Genomic DNA, 16493 nt, shown 5'->3' with positions numbered 1-16493 from the left:
GGGGCAGGTAGGAGGGGCTGCTGCGCTTGCGGGCGGCGCGGGACTCCCAGTCCTAACCCGACGGGAGGGGCCGCCCTCTCTGGGATCGCACGGCTCCGGCTCCGCGCGAGGCGAGTGTCCCGGCCCGTCCCTCTGGGCCGCACACCTTGCTGCTGTCGCACCTCGTACCGGACCCAGGAGGTGCTCTGGGCCCCACTCCTGGCGCAGGATGGCACCACGTCTGACGGCCGATGCAGACAGCCTCAGCTCCCGGGGCCCGCGCCACGGTAAGCGCCCAGCAGGTGAATCGAAGCCCCGCAGCCTGGGCGCTGCTCAGCCTGCTCCCCGGCTGCCTCGGGCCCGGGGGCCACAGCGGCGACCCGCCGCCCTGCTCAGCGAGGCCGACCCTGAGGCTAGAGAGGCGGCCGCCCTGGAGAGGAAGGTGGCCGCCCGCAAGTCCAGCCGCAAGGGAACCACTGTTGACACCAAGCGCCGTAGGTTAGTTTGTCGCCGGCCTTTATTTAAACGGGACACACAGGTGTAGTCTTTGTCTTACTTCTCACTCAGTATCGTGTCGCTGCTGTGCCGCCTTTTCGCTGGTAATGGCAGGTCGCCTTTTTTAAAAATATACTTTATCATTTTTTACAGAGAGGAAGGGAGAGAGATAGAGTTTGAAACATCAATGAGAGAGAAACATCGATCAGCTGCCTCCTGCACACCCCGTCCTGGGGATGTGCCCACAACCAAGGTACATTCCCTTCACCGGAATCGAACCCAGGACCCTTCAGCCCGCAGGCCGACGCTCTACCCACTGAGCCGAACCGGTCAGGGCGGCAGGTCGCCTTTTCATTGCTGTGTAGCGTCCCCGTGGCCTCTGCCAGGCGTGTTGGAGTCTCTCACCCTCAGGAGCAGCTGGATGGTTTGCAGGCTTGTCTGTTAGAAATACGCTGCCGCAAACCCCTGCATGAGCGCTCATTTCTCTTCAAAAGACGCTCCTTGCGCCGGGAGTTTGGACCCCCGCCCCCCCTCCACCCTAGGACGGCGGCAATGCCGGGTGAGCGGTGAGGGTCCCGGCTTGGGTGTGGTGCGCGCCACTGCCACCTAGTGGGTGCAGACGGGGATGCTGCTCACACCCACATCGCAGGGAAAGTCCTCCCGCTGCCGGCAGCACCCCGCAAACCCCCAATGGAAGCTGCTCGGGTTCCGTCCCGCCGGCCCTGGGAGCCAGGGGTGGCTCCATCAGGGAGGGCGAGTCGGGGCGTTAGGTGCCATCGGCCTGGTGGCCGGCCCCTGGCGGCCCGTGGCGGACCACCCGCTGCAGGGCGCCCCGCACGTCCCGGTTCCGCAGCGTGTAGATGGCCGGGTAGAGCAGCGGCGTGAGGTTGATGTAGACGAGGGACACCAGCTTGTCCTCGTCCAGGGAGCGGCTGCGCAGGGGCCTGGCGTACATGGCGGTGGCGCAGCCGTAGTGCAGCACGGCCACGGTGAGGTGCGAGCCCACCGTGTGGAAGGCCCGGCGGCGGCCCGCGGCGCCCCCCACGCCCAGGATGACGACCAGCACCCGCGTGTAGGACAGCAGGATCAGGGCGAGCGGCAGCACGAGCAGCAGCAGGCAGGCGGCCAGCAGGACGCGCTCCTGGAGCTCGCGGTCCCCGCAGGCCAGCACCAGCACGGCCGGCAGGTCGCAGAACACGTGGTTGACCACGCCGCCGCGGCAGAAGGGCAGCCGGAAGATGGCCGTGGTGAGGCCCAGGGCCAGGACGGAGCCTCCCGCGCAGCAGGAGGCCAGGAGGCCCCAGCAGAGCCCCGAGGTCATGAGCCGAGGGTAGTCGAGGGGGCGGCAGATGGCCAGGTAGCGGTCCAGGGCCATGGCGGCCAGCAGCAGGCACTCGGAGCCGCCCAGCGCCACGAACAGGCCCATCTGCGCGGCGCAGGTGGAGGGCGCCACGGCCTGGCCGCCGGACGGCAGCAGGAAGCCGGCCAGCATGCGCGGCGTCAGCACCAGCGAGTAGGCCGCCTCCACGGCCGACAGCGCCCCCAGGAAGAAGTACATGGGCGAGCGCAGGGCGCGGTCGGCGGCCGCCAGGCCCAGGATCAGCAGGTTACCCGCCAGCGTGGCCAGGTAGAGCGGCAGGAGCAGAGCAAAGAGCAGCGCCCGCAGCCACGGGGGCCACCCCGAGAAACCCAGGATCACAAACTCCCGGGGGGCGGTCCCGTTGGCCCAGGGGCGCATGGAGGGATGGGGGGCGGGTGTGCGGGCTGGAGAGGACAGGCGCGGGGGCCCCTCCCAGGAAACACAGCCCTCCGGGGCCACCCTTACTGCTCACACCCGCCCCGCCCGCAGGACTCGGCCTTCTCTGCTGTCCAGTACTTTCCACCCCTTTCCCACAGCCCCGTCCTCCGCCCTCCGCAGTCAGCTGTGCGGGGCTGCGGCCCGCGCTCCCTCCGCCTCCCCTGACCGTGCACCTGCCCGCGCCCAGGTGCCTTCTCAGCGCCCCCCACTCCTGTCCCTTCCAGCCTTCTAACCCCGCGGTGTCTGCACCCACGGGGCCAGGCGGCCCAGCCCACAGCGAGGAGATGGAGCTGGTGCCTGCGGGGAGCCGACGGAGGGGATTCCGGTGTCTATGGGACAGCCTCCCGGCTGAGCGGGCAAGCGCTGCTGCGGGATGGAGACGTCCCTCCTGCAGACAGAGCCACGGGGAAGCAGGGGCTTGAGCATCTTAGGAGCCCCGGGCGGAGGCTGGGCGCACGCGCCTCCCCGACCCCCACCCCTGCGCGCGCGCACACACACGCACACACACACACACACACACACACGTGCTCCCCCCGCCCCCTGCACTGCCCCTGCTCCTGGGGCTCACCTCCCAGCTCTGCGCTGCCAGACCTCGTGTGCGCCTCCCCTCCCCTCTCCTGCCCTGGACTCCGTTTTCTGTCTCACATTTCCCACTTCCTCCGCTCCCTAGATTCAGGACAAACCCATCCTGCGCCATCTTTTCTCTCCGCCTCAGTCACAGAAAAAAGCCGGCCAGGGAAGGCGGCCGCCCGCTCCGGATGCAGAGCAGCCTTCTGACCCGACCGAGGGCGGGGTGGCCGCCTTGGCTGAAGCTCCGCTGATGGACCCGGGATCTAAAGACCCCCCTCCAGCTGCAGACCCCGAGGGCCCCGCCCTGCCCACCCCACTTCCCTTTCAACCTGCCTCAGTGAACACGCCATTTCCCACCGCCCCTCCCCTGCATCTGCGCTGGCGCTGGCCCAGGGCCACCGGGGACCCCATCCCGTCACAAACACCCCAGGCCTCAGAGGGTCCCCTCTCTTCTCCTGACTCTCCTCTTCGTAATCACAGCAGGTGCCGGCCCCTGCTTCCTTCCAATCGCTGCACCAGCTGGAAGGCCCTGCACAATGACAGGTACCGGGTCCGAGCCTCCCTCCAGGGTTAAGTCCAAAGCCCTCAGCACAGCCCCACTGTCCTGCGGTCCCTCGCAGCTACTTCCAGCCTCGTTGCCTGTCGCCTGCTGCTCACCCAGTGGGAGCGAGTGGCCACCCGTCTGAGCAGACCTGCCCTTGCACCCCACTCCCGTTTCCTGGGACCCCCTGGAAGAGCTGGGAGGGCTCCGTGCATCCTCCCGGCTGACTCCCACGCTACGTCCTGGCACGTCTGCTGTCCTCTAATTCCACGGCTGTTGTGGCAACTCCACTAAACTCGGTCTCAGAATAAAAGATTTGGGCCCTATTTGTTTGCTGAGTTACTGTAAGTGACGGGATTAGTTACTCAGCCCGCATTCCCCACATGCCCGCCCCCGCTCAGTGTCCCTAACCTGGATGTCAGGCCCTGGAACCTTGACTCAGAAGACTCACCCCTTTATAACAGTCAGTGGCCCCAACATCTGTTGGCTCCTCCCCTCAAATGCCCCCCAGCATGGACCATTCATCTCAGATGGGGTGCACGCAGTCAATCAGCTTCAAGGTAGACTCCCTCCCCCAACTACCAGTCATGTCTGTCTCCCCACCTGGCCAGCAAAGCCCAATGGTCCGGCCTTCCCCATGACTCACTCAACCAAGACACACACTCGTCCCCTCGTCTTCCTCTTCACGCGCCCCAGTCCTTAAACCTTTGCTCCTTTGGTGCCTCCTCCATGCCCGCCCGCCCGCCCCAAGGAGCCTTACCTGGTTCCGTGGAAACACTGCTTCAAAGCTCTGCCATACGCGACACCAGAATGCCCACCAAGCTGTCAGAGCAGGCTGGCATCACTCCTGCCCGTCCCGCTGCTGGCTCCTCTCCTCACGGGGGCTGGAGGGCACCGAGGCCATTTTTATGGAGCGAAGACCCACAGCTGCTGCCTGGTGACCCATGTGGCGTCCGACGCTATGTGACGGAGAGCTGGTCGGTGTACCAGAGCCCGTCTCCTCACCTGGAAGATGAGAGGTGGACCAGATGGTCTTTAAAGTTTCTTCCAGGTCTGATGTTTTTATGGTTCCATCAAAAGCTCTGTTTGTGGTTATGTATTCCCAAGGTAAACCATTTGTTTTTTAAAAACAAGTTATGTTGGCCGGCCAGAGTGGCCCAGATAGTTGTGATCCTATGCACTGAAAGGGCGCGGTTCCATTCCCGGTCAGGCCACAGATCTGGGTTGCGGGTTTGACCCCCAGTCAGGGTGCACACAGATTGATGTTTCTCTCTCACATCGATGCTTCTCTCTCTTTCTCTCTCTCTCCCCCCCCCTTCCTCTCTCTAAGCCTGCCCTCAGGTGAGGATTAAAAAATATATTTTTTGATGTTTCAAAAGCCCATAAGGAAGTTTGAAGGCATGGGTTTAATTTAGAATTCTGAATCAGCAAGGGGGACATTACATTAGGTGTAATATTGTTGATGTCAATCTGTGGGTCTTAGAGGCCCTCCGGCCAGTGCACACAGCAGAACAGACCCTTGTGGCAGGCCCGGTGTTTGTGTCAAGTGTCCACTGGCCAGGTGTGCGCAGTGCATTGTGGGATGTGCTTTGCCTCATCATTGGACTGAGTGGCCTCAGATAATAGGGAGTCTGGGGCTGAGTCAGGAGAGCTGGCTTCTAGTCCTGCCTGGGATGTTGCTCATGTCACTTCTTCCTCTGGATCTCAGATTCCTCACCGCCTCCTTGATGTGGGACTCGGGCTCCGTAGCCCCCAGAACCCCAAGATCTAATTGCCCATTTCGTGGAGTGAGGATGGCCCAGGGCACAAACAGGCTTTGGGTCACACCCCCCTGGGCTTTGGTCTCAGCTCCTCCTCTGACCAGCAAGAGACTTAGGGGCCCCGCCCGAGACCTTCGAAGGCCCGTGGGAGTGCTTTGGTGATGGGCTGAAGTGAGGGATGGGAAGAGCCTGGCACGGCAGGGCCTGCGGGTAGGAAGTCGTATTGAATAAAAACCCCAAATATCAAGACATGCTCCATGCGTCCCTGGGCTCCCTGCCCCCGGTGACCATCTGGGGAGGGAAGAGCTACCTGGAGAGACCAGGCAGCCAGTGGGGCGAGACCTGGAGGGGAGCCCGGAGCAGCCCAGGGTTACCTGCCCAGCGCTCCCATCCCGAGACCCGAGACCCGCTGTGCCTCCACGTTCCCAGCCATTGCCTCTCCTCCCCAACCTCTCCTGCAGCTCTTCCTTTGTGGCCTCCTGGCTCTGCCCTGCCTTCCTGGGCAATACCCTAGGCGCCCACGGGAGCAGCGGACAGAATCACCACAGCCGATTCTGCCGTCGCTGTCCTTGGCGTTGGCTGACCCTGCCGTTCGCAGCGTGTTCCAAGCTCGCTGCATGCATAACACTGTCTCATTTGGGCAAGGTTGCTACGAAGCAGTGGCATTACTATTATTATTATTATTATTATTATTATTACTAGTTTACAGATGAGGAAGCTGAGACTTAGGAAGATCACCTGCTCACGGGGTCACCCAATGTCTCCCTTGGCTGGGATTTGTCCCCAGGTCTGATTTCCCAGTCTGTGCTGTTATGCGGGGAGTCTCTCCCCCCCCCCGCCCCCTCTCTCATCTGTCAGTCCTTCCTCACCCAAACAAAGGACATGGGAAAGGACTGGAGGACAGAGAACAAAGCCTCTTAGCGGCCAGGAGGCGCAGAAGCAGGAGGAGGTGTGTGACCAGAAACAGGCGGGGGAGCCTGCCAAGGGCCACGGAGAACAGGTTAGGAGTGAAGACGTGCTGTTTGGCAGTGTCCCCCGTGCACATGGTTCACCAGGCTCTGAGCTAACACAGAGACAGACAGACAGAGACAGACAGACACACAAAGAGACAGAGACAGAGGAGAACCTCCCATGTCCCCCAGCCTTCTGGACCTGACACTCCCTCCTCACATTTCCTCTCCATGGCAAACGTGGGTCTCAGCCGGTGAATTCTACCAGGGGCTCTGCACTCAGTGCCTGGCACCCTCACCCCACAGGAGCCACCTCCCGTGGCCTCCCTGGAGGAAAAAGACCAGAATATGCAAATTCATTAAAGGAGACACCCAGACGCAGGGCCACCAGACCCCAATGCCAGCCCGAATCACACCCTCAGCTCCTCGGTTGACCAGGCCCATTGCCCACTGTTCCAACAAGGATTTCTGAGAGGGAGGGTCCAACCTGGGGTGAGGAGCAGGTGCCCTGAATTCTGGTGAGAAGTGCCAGCTCCAACCACACAATTTGGACACACCTTCCCTGCTTGGTCCCACCCTCGCCATCTCTGCCCCACCTGGCATTCGCCATGTAGCTACTGCATGTGCCTACCCGTTTCTCCCTGACCTGACACATACTTCTCCATAGCACAATCCTTCCGCACCTGGAAATCTACTCATTCTTCAAGGCCAAGATGGACCATCAGCTCTTTATGCTTAAAAAAACAACGAAGTAGCAGAGTAGATTGTAGATGGATTTTATAGAAAATGGAGCGCAGGCAGACTCCACCACATCAGTGTCTTCTCCCAGGACCTTCCCACTTCTGTCCTGAGGGGCCCTCAGTCGGGAAGTGGCCTAATAGGTTTCCCAGGGCCCACTTAAGGGTCTGGTGGATCGAGCTCCAGAGCCTCATTAACCATCTTCTCCCCCGACGGTGGTCCCCGGGGGCGCATGAGGACTCAGAAGGCTGGGCTGCAGGGATGAGATGGGAGAGGACTTGGGAAATCTGAACGGGGTCTCCAGGGAGAGTCTGAAAATTCTGGGCCAAGGGGACAGGCGGCCAACTCCCTGCAGTGATGAAGAAATTGTCTGTAGCAAGAGCTGGGGGTAAACTGGAGCCCAGGAGAATGAGTCTCCCAGAGCAGGTTGGAGACAGCTCCCTGGAGAGAGGAAAAGAAAGTTACTGCTTTCTCCACATTTCCCCAAAGATGGAGCCAAGGAGTAGCCAGGGGACTGGAGATCTCAGAATAGACCGACTGGTGTAATTGATGGGGGTAGAAATCTTCACCACCACCACCACCACCAGCACTATCACCACCACCACCACCACCAGCACTATCACCACCACCACCACCACCATCACCACCACCATCACAACTACCACCACCACCATCATCACTGGGAAATACTGGAAAGTGCTGAACAACAAAACCCAACAACACAGACTTCTTGTGTTCTCATCACCCATTTGCTGAGAAAATAATAGCATTAAAGGATATATATATATATATATATATATATATATATATATATATATATATACATCTTTTTATTGATTTCAGAGAAGAAGGGAGAGGGAGAGAGAGATAGAAACATCAATGATGAGAGAGAACCATTGATTGGCTGCCTCCTGCACATCCCTTGTTGGGGATCAAGCTCGCAACCTGGGCATGTGCCCTTGACCAGAGTCGAACCTGGGACCCTTCAGTCTGCAGGCTGATGCTCTATCCACTGAGTTAAACCAGCTAGGGCAGGATATATGGTTTTGTATTCAGCTATTCCCATTTAATATTGAATTATACACATTTTCCATGTATTACATATTCATTCTCTTTAACTGTCTATTCCAAGCATTAATTTATTTTTAAAAAATATTTAATGCCTGGTTCAAAATTCAAAGGTTATAGCCCTAGCCAGTTTGGCTCAATGAATAGAGCTTTGCCCCACAAGCATGTCCTACATGGAGAGGGTTTCTTCTGATCTTTGGCTCTTATAATCGGTGGCAATGAGTGTCCTTGTCCCTGGGTTATTTGGAACGTGCGCAACTAGTAGATCAAAGGGTCTGTTTCCAATGTTGTTAGTTACTGACATGTTGCTCTCCAGTCACGCTAGCCCTCGGCGCTTCCATCTGGAACATACGAAGGTAACCCCTTCTCCATGCCTTCGCCAGTACAGCAGCCAGATGGTCTGTTGCTGATAATGCAGTACAAGTTGCTGTCTCAGCATAATTTTCTTTTTTTTTAAAATTAAATCTTTATTGTTCAGATTATTACAGTTGTTCCTCTTCCCCCCCCGCCCCATAGCTCTCCTCCACCCAGTTCCCACCCCACCCTCTGCCCTTACCCCTCCTACTGTCCTCATGCATAGGTGTATGATTTTTGTCCAGTCTCTTCCTGCACCCCCACACCCGTTTCCCTCCAAGAATTGTCAGTCCACTCCCTTTCTATGCCCCTGGTTCTATTATATTCACCAGTTTACTCTGTTCATCAGATTTTTTATTCACTTGATCTTTAGATTCACTTGTTGATATGTATTTGCTGTTCATAATTTTTATCTTTACCTTTTTCTTCTTCCTCTTCTTAAAGGATACCTTTCAGCATTTCATATAATGCTGGTTTGATGGTGATGAACTCCTTTAGCTTTTTCTTATCTGTGAAGCTCTTTATCTGACGTCAATTCTGAATGACAGCTTTGCTGGATAAAGTAATCTTGGTTGTAGGTTCTTGCTATTCATCACTTTGAATATTTCTCGCCACTCTCGTCTGGCCTGCATAGTTTCTGTTGAGAAATCAGCTGACAGTCATATGGGTACTCCCTTGTAGGTAACTGACTTTTTTCTCTTGCTGCTTTTAAGATTCTGTCTTTGTCTTTTGCTCTTGGCATTTTAATTATGATGTGTCTTGGTGTGGTCCTCTTTGGATTCCTTTTGTTTGGGGTTCTCTGTGGTTCCTGGACTTGTAAGTATATTTCTTTCACCAGGTAGGGGAAGTTTTCTGTCATTTCTTCAAATAGGTTTTCAATATCTTGCCCTCTCTCTTCTTCTGGCACCCCTATAATTCGGATGTTGGTACGCTTGAAGTTGTCCCAGAGGCTCCTTACACTGTCTTCATATTTTTGGATTCTTTTTTCTTTTCCGGTTGGGTATTTTTTGTTTCTTCATATTTCAAATCTTTGACTTGATTATTGGGATCCTCTTGTCTGCTGTTGGATCTCTGTATATTATTCTTTATTTCAGTCCATGTATGCTTAATTTCTAGTTGGTCTTTTTTCATAGCCTCCAGGGTCTCACTAAATTTATCGGTGGTTTCCATAAAATTCTTGAAAAACCTTATAAACGTGGTTTTGAACTCTGTATCAAGTCGTTTGCTTTCCTCCATTTCTGTCATTTGTGACCTGTTTCTTTGTCTCAGCATTTTTTATGCTTCCCTGTGTTGGTTGAGTGGCTTTGTGTGCTAGGTGACCTATAGGGCCCAGTGGCTCAGCCTCCCCAATTTCCTGAGGTGGACACTCTTGGTGCACCCCTTTGTGGGCTTTGTGCACAGTCTTGTTGTAGTTAAGCCTTGATTGTTGTAGTTATCACTGGGAGGAATTGACCTCCAGGCCAATTGGCTGTGAGAATCAGCTGTGTCTGCAGTGGGAGAACTTCTGTGCTGGGGACACCCCTCTGGGGCAAGACTTGCTTCAGTGGGGCTTTGGTGCTGAGTCTGCCCCCTGAGTGTGTCCCTTATGGATCTGAGGAGTTGTAATCTGGATGGTCCCACTCTGACCACTGGGTACACTGGCTCTTGGATCTGAGGTGGTACTAATTTAGCCTCTGCCTGAGGTTAACCAGCAGGAGCTACGAAGAGATCTGCAGATTCCCCTTCCTTTTTTGGGGTTTGGAGGTGCCCAGATGAGGCTCAGCTGTGAAGCAATGCAAGCTGCTGTGGGGCCTGACAACCAAGTCCTCAGGTGCCAGCCCTTTCCGCACGCACCTCCGCCTCCGTACCTCTGCACTTTACTTCCGCACCTCCTCTGAGTCTCAGTGTGCTTTTCTCTTTCCTTCTAGTTGTAAAATTTCCACTCAGCCAGCCTTCCTGTGATTCTGGAAGATGTCCGTTTTGTCTTTTCGTTGTATTTTTGAAGTTGTTGTGGGTGGCAGCGATTTCCGGTGTTTACCTATGCCGCCATCTTGGTTTCCTCCTCAGCATAATTTTCATTATGCTTCTCTACAAGTAAAGTTGACCTTTTTATATTTTTAAAAGAGGTTGGTATTTTTGGCTGGTTATTCGTGTTCTTATTTTTTTTTCTATTTTCCTTTGTGTGTTTTTTTTCTTATTGGTTATAACTTGTTTTTAATTCCCTGGTTTGATATTTGTCTTCTGTTGTTCTTTATAGTGGGTTTTGCCATGGAGAAATTTTTTTTTTCTTATTTCAATGTAGTCAGACTTATATTTTCTTTAATAGCTTCTGGTTTATGCATCATACTCATACTGGAAGACTATCTACATTCTAAATAAAAAATACGTATTTGCCTATGCTTTCTTCTTAAACGTTTATGGTTTGATTTCTTAACCATTAAATGTTTGATCCATGTTTATCCTGTAAGATGTAGGTTGGAATCCAATTGTATTTTTACTAGTACTTGTTAGCCATCATTTAAAAAATAAACATTAAGCCCCCCAGTGTGGCTCAGTGGTTGAGCACAGACCTATGAACCAGGTCACAGTTGGATTCCAGGTCAGGGCATCGGCCCTGGTTGCAGTTGTGGGCTCCATCCCCAGTGTGGGGCGTTCAGGAGGCAGCCAATCAATGATTCTCTCTCATCACTGATGTTTGTATCTCTCTCCCTCTCTCCCTCCCTCTCTCTGAAATCAAGGAAAACATTTAAAGAAATAATCATTAAAAATGACATCATAGACTTACAGAGAAGCGCAGAAAGCAATAGTACAGTTGGATGAAACTTCCCAAAGTGAAAAAAGAGAACTTGACCAGAATCCCAGAACTCCTCCTGGTCCCCTCGCACTGCCCTCCCGCTTCCCTGGAGGAGAACAGCACTGTTAGCAGCTGTTTCGTTCCTGTGGTTGGTATCAAGGGCTGTGGCAATGGCTTTGGACAGGTGCTGCCCACGGCCTACGATTTTTCCAGACCCCAGTCTGTCCCCAGTGGTGATTGTGGGAAATAAACATCGAATCCCGGCACCGCTTTCTCAGAGGAGTGGGCATCAGGCACCCCAGATACGGCAGATGCACAGCAAAGAGTGACACTTAAGTGAGAAAAGGCGTGGAGATAGCTGGTGCCTCAGCTACACGGAAGGGTGGTGATGCCAGCGACCCACAGTCACTGCACCCGCGGCTGTGCTCGTGTGCTCGGGGCTCGGGGCGGGATCTGGAGAGCGCTTCCCCTAAAGAGGGCACCCCCCCCCCCAGGAGTATCAGTGGGAGCGGAAACCCCCCATCCCCTGGGTCCAAAGAGCGAAGAGCCCCCCCCCCCCCCATCCCAGGCGACTTACTCAGGACAGAGCCAGACCCGGGGATCAGCGGCCCAGGCGGCTGTGCCAGTCTCTGCACAGGGAGCTTTGACCGCGACCTTCCTGTGACCCCTTGCGATGCCGCTCTGAAGTGTACTTTAAGGGAGGCTGGAGTTTGGGGGGGGGGGGTCCCCTCCAGGCGCGCGCAGTGGGCTCGACTCCGTGCAAGTCTAACTCTTGGCAACAAAACCCGCAGAGAATCCCACGTGCGCCCGCGCCCGGGTGAGCGCCTGCAGCAGCCCCGCCGCGGGAGCTGGTGTGGGGGCCGCGGGAGCTCGTGCGGGGGTCGGTACGGGCCCGATTTCCGTTGGGGGCAGGTCCGAAAGGAACGCGCAGCTGGCGAGAAAGAACTTTATTTCCAACCGGAGCCGGGGGCGGGGCGGGGAGAGGGCCCGGGACAGCCCCGCCAGCTCGCTGGCGCCCATCCCCCGCCGCGGTGGCTGGGGCGGGGCCTGGGGAGGGAGTAGCGGGTCTGGGGGGCGGCCTCTTTGGGAAGGGGGAGGCCCCAGGTCCCCCGGCCTCGCGGCCCCCCGAGGAGCCGGTGGCGGATGGCCGGTAGCCACAGATGCTTCTCCGGGAGCCGCGGGCCCCGCGGCCGCCTCAGGACGGAGGGCAGCCCGCGTGCGGGGCCGGCTTTCCCGCCGCCCACAGCTCTCCGTCGCCTCCTTTGGCACCTGGGGAAGGACAAGGTGGGCTCCAGGAGGGGCTTCGGGCTGCGAGCCAGGAGGGGTGCTGCCCCCCCACCAGCGCCCCGTCCTCTGTGTGGCGGCGGGGCCTGGGAGGCACTGAGCCCACGGGCACAGGCAGCCGCCCCTCTTCCGCAGCAGGGCCCCTGCGGGTCCCCCCGGCCCCTCCCGGCGCCCCCCCCCGCCCCTCCCGGTCGCCCGGCCCCCGAGCTCGCAGGAGGCCGTCTGAGTGGTGGATGGCTCTTAGCCAGCCCGTGACCCTCCCTCCCCCCTTTCCTTTCCACCCTCTGACCCTCAAGGCCAAACCAGCCCCAGCCCCCCATCTGTCCCTCCTTGTCTGGGTCCCTGCCCCTCTGCTCGGTCTCCATTCTGTCCCACTTCCTCCTACTCCTGCCTCTCTCCGTCCCACGGCCCCCCCTAGACCTCTCCTCGGCCTCTCCCTCCTCGGGTCCCTCTGACTTCCTCTCCTGCGTCTGCCGCGCCCCTCCTTCCTCCCCCTCCCTACCCCACAACCCGACCCTCGGCAGAGGCGGCTGTGACCTTGGGGCAGGTTCTGGGTGTCCGGGGCTCTGGCATTGGGGATGGGGGCAGCGGTGGCGGTGGGGACGGGGCTGAGAGAGAGCAGCAGCAGCAGCAGGACCAGTGGGCCCCACATGGCGAGGCAGTCGGGGCTGCAGGGAGGGGCGAGAGGGTGACGGGTGGGTGGTCAGAGGCTCACCTTGGTCCGGCGCCTCCCCCCACCCGGCCCAACCTCTCCCCTCCCCTCCTCCCCTCCCTGTGCCAGGCCCAGCGCCCCGGGGGCCCGCCCTCCCTCCAGGCCCCACTCACCCTGCACCTGTCCGCAGCCCGGTCACCAGCCTCGGGATCCCCAAGGACTGTTAGATGCAGACAGTTGCCGGAGCGGCTCCTGGAGCTCTGGGCGCCTGCTCGAGGCCAAACCACGCCCCCACTTCTGGCCACGCCCCCGCCTCGAGCCACGCCCGCCCACCCTTCACAATGGCCACGCCCCCAGGGCATAGCCACGCCCCGTTCTTTAAACGCACCCTTCAAGACAAATCCTCACCCGCTGGACAGGCCCCTGTCACCACAGGCCACGCCCCTAAGCCAGAGCGACCTTCTGTGCAGCGAGACCCTGAGTCCCATCCCACCTTGTCCCTCTTCCCAGATGCGAGTCCCAACCCTGAGGGAGCCCCCAGCCCAGTCGTCCCAGGAGCCCGGCGCCTGGGGGTTCTCATGAGCGTGAGCTCGCGGGTCTGCGCAGCTCCCTCCGGTCACCCCTCTGTCCTGCGGGCTCCGGCTCCACCCAGCTGCTCGGCCGCCCTTCCCCGCACCGGCCCGCGGGCTCTCCAGGCCGTCCGCTGGGGCAACCACAGCGTCGCTCTCTCTTCTCTCGGGGGCCACTGGCCCGCACCTCATGTCCAATGTCTGAAGGCCGTGATTTCATCTGTTTTGTCCAGTTTTTTGGCTAAAAATGGAAGATGACAAGTCTGCTATGTTTTGAGTGATGGCCTCTTCATTGAACCTTTCGCAATTTTATCTTTGATGTTCTTAAATTTCACTGTAGTGGAGGGGTGTTTCCTGTTCAGAGCTCCGACCTTTCTTTCCAGGTCGTTTTGTGTGTGTGTTCCCCCCACATGTGACATCCACTTACACTCTCCTCCCCTTCATCCCGGGAGCTTCCCCGGATTTGGAGGTTCCTGGGATGCGGCTGAAATCTCGACTTCTAGCCTTTTCATTTCTTTCTTCTCACTGAAGCCCCTGAAAACCTCTTCCCACACAGTCTGCTCCCGCTCCGCACCCTGGCTCAGCTGACTGACTGAATCTTTGTTTTCTCTTGTCTGATTCCACATCACAATATTAGGCAGAAAAAAAATGTTTCTTTGGAAACTGAGCGACAAAGACCAAGGATCTTTGTCTATGCTAAGTCCGTCCCCGCTTGTGAACCGTTCCTAACGCCGACCAAGCCGAACCCTGTTTCTTTGCGCGGGTTGCTGGAGCCCAGGCGCTCCTGGTCCCTCCTCGGCGGCTGCAGAGCTCAAACGGCCCTCCGCCCGGAGTTTTCTCCCGGGAGCTCCCGCATCCTGGCTGGAGGGCAGGCCAAGCACACTGCCCGTTCGAGGGGGGGGGGGGGGTTAATGGAGAACACACGTGCCCCAGAACCCAAACACGGCGGGCTGGGGTCGCCGACCTACGCTGTGCACCCCTCCCGGACGCAGTGCCACAAAGATCGCCCCTCCTGTCTTCTAGGATCCTCACTAAACGTCACACGTCTTCTGCCGTGGTGACAGCGCGCCACCTGCAACCTGCCGCCACCTGCACACCAGCCGCCACCTGCACTCCAGCCGCCACCTGCAACTGGCCGCCACCTGCACGCCGGCCGCCACCTGCACTCCAGCCGCCACCTGCACTCCAGCCGCCACCTGCAACTGGCCGCCACCTGCACGCCAGCCGCCACCTGCACGCCAGCCGCCACCTGCACGCCAGCCGCGGTCCACGCGCGGGGGCGCAGCACTGAGCAGGCGCTCCTCCACCGGGTCCACCCGTCCGCAGTGACTTGACGGGCGCATGCGTGGAGAAAGGGTGCACTTTCCAAGTTCTGCTCAGCAGAGGCCACGCTATTCGCGCGTTTCTTCACTCCCAGGTGCTACATCTTCTCCACTGAGAGCCTGCCCTCTGGGGAGTTTTGACATTGTTTCCACCCCACTCCCTTGGCTCACAGGGCAGCAAGTCAATGGCAGTTCACCGATTTGCCAGGAGCTATACACTCTTCCGTGTGAAGGGGAGTTCTCTGCCGCGCCTGCCACTGAGGGAGGAGGGAGGAGGGACTGCACATTCTGCTTCGTTTCTCTGCGGCGGCATCTGGTTTAACTTGGGGAGCCTGTAGGTCACTCATTTCCCCTCTGTGAAGGCCGCGTGGGCGACAACATTTCTGCGTAATTTGGGACGGAGCAGAACAGTGGGTGAACTTTTGTCCTCAGTCATAAGCGGTCTTGCATTGTTTTATGATCCATTTCAGCAGCAGTAAATATGGGGATGGGCAAGTGGGCTGTGTGGAAGGAGCAGTGCCTCGTGGGTAAGTTGGACCAGGAACAGGCAGCCAATGCGGGGATCAGACCTGATCCAGCCGCTGACCCCTCCCCCAGCAGGGGGCGCAGCTCCTCTGTTCACACTTCCCACTCAGGCAGGTAGGGGAAGGTGAGATAAAACCAAGTACACGCTCCAGCAAATGTCACCTGTGCCATCAGCTGAGCCCAGTCAAGAGCTCTATTTTTTTTTATTTATTTATTTTTTAATTTTTTTTTAAAATATATTTTATTGATTTTTCACAGAGAGGAAGGGAGAGAGAGAGTTAGAAACATCGATGAGAGAGAAACATCGATCAGCTGCCTCTTGCACATCCCCCATCAGGGATGTGCCCGCAACCCAGGTACATGCCCTTGACCGGAATCGAACCCGGGACCTCTCAGTCCGCAGGCTGACGCTCTATCCACTGAGCCAAACCGGTTTCGGCTAGAGCTCTATTTTTTTTTTTTTTATTGCTTAAAGTATTACAAAGGGTATTACATATGTATCCATTTTATCCCCCCACCCTAGACAGTCTAGAGCTCTATTTTTTAAAAAATATATTTTATTGATTTTTTACAGAGAGGAAGGGAGAGAGATAGAGAGTTAGAAACATCAATGAGAGAGAAACATCGATCAGCTGCCTCCTGCACATTTCCTTCTGGGGATGTGCCCGCAACCCAGGTACATGCCCTTGACCAGAATCGAACCTGGGACCCTTCAGTCCACAGGCGGACACTCTATCCACTGAGCCAAACCGGTTTCGGCTATTTTAAAAAATATATATATTTTTTATTGATTTCAGAAAGGAAGGGAAGAGAGAAACATCAATGAGAGAGAATCATTGATCAGCTGCCTCCTGCACGTCCCCTACTGGGGATCCAGCCGGGCATGTGCCCTTGACTGGACTTGAACCCAGCACCCTTCAGTCTACAGGCCAATGCTCTATCCACTGAGCCAAACTGGCTAGGGCAAGAGCTCTACCTGTATTTTTTTTTATGGTGCAAAGTCTTAGTTAACTTTTTCCTTTACTCACATTGGTGCTGATAACTGTGTACTGAAAGGGTTACCTGAAACCTTTTAAATATACATTTTTCCATCAAATCAAACTGACCACTACATT

General features: G+C 56.9%; 1 protein-coding gene across 1 annotated transcript; it reads right to left on the bottom strand.

The window, feature by feature from the left end:
* Positions 1–1240: 1240 nt before the first annotated feature.
* Positions 1241–2212, bottom strand: LOC132236177 (olfactory receptor 10AC1-like). Its single transcript, XM_059699552.1, has one exon. It carries the CDS (start codon positions 2210–2212, stop codon positions 1241–1243), a length of 972 nt encoding a protein of 323 aa, XP_059555535.1.
* Positions 2213–16493: the final 14281 nt, after the last annotated feature.

Source organism: Myotis daubentonii, chromosome 5, assembly GCF_963259705.1.
Source record: "Myotis daubentonii chromosome 5, mMyoDau2.1, whole genome shotgun sequence".
NCBI lineage: Eukaryota > Metazoa > Chordata > Mammalia > Chiroptera > Vespertilionidae > Myotis > Myotis daubentonii.
Note: the sequence above shows the minus strand (reverse complement) of the source record. Positions and strands in the feature narration are given on the sequence as shown.

Bases quoted from the DNA above. Each gene is read 5' to 3' on its own strand.
- LOC132236177 (XM_059699552.1), bottom strand. From the start codon at position 2,212: ATGCGCCCCTGGGCCAACGGGACCGCCCCCCGGGAGTTTGTGATCCTG.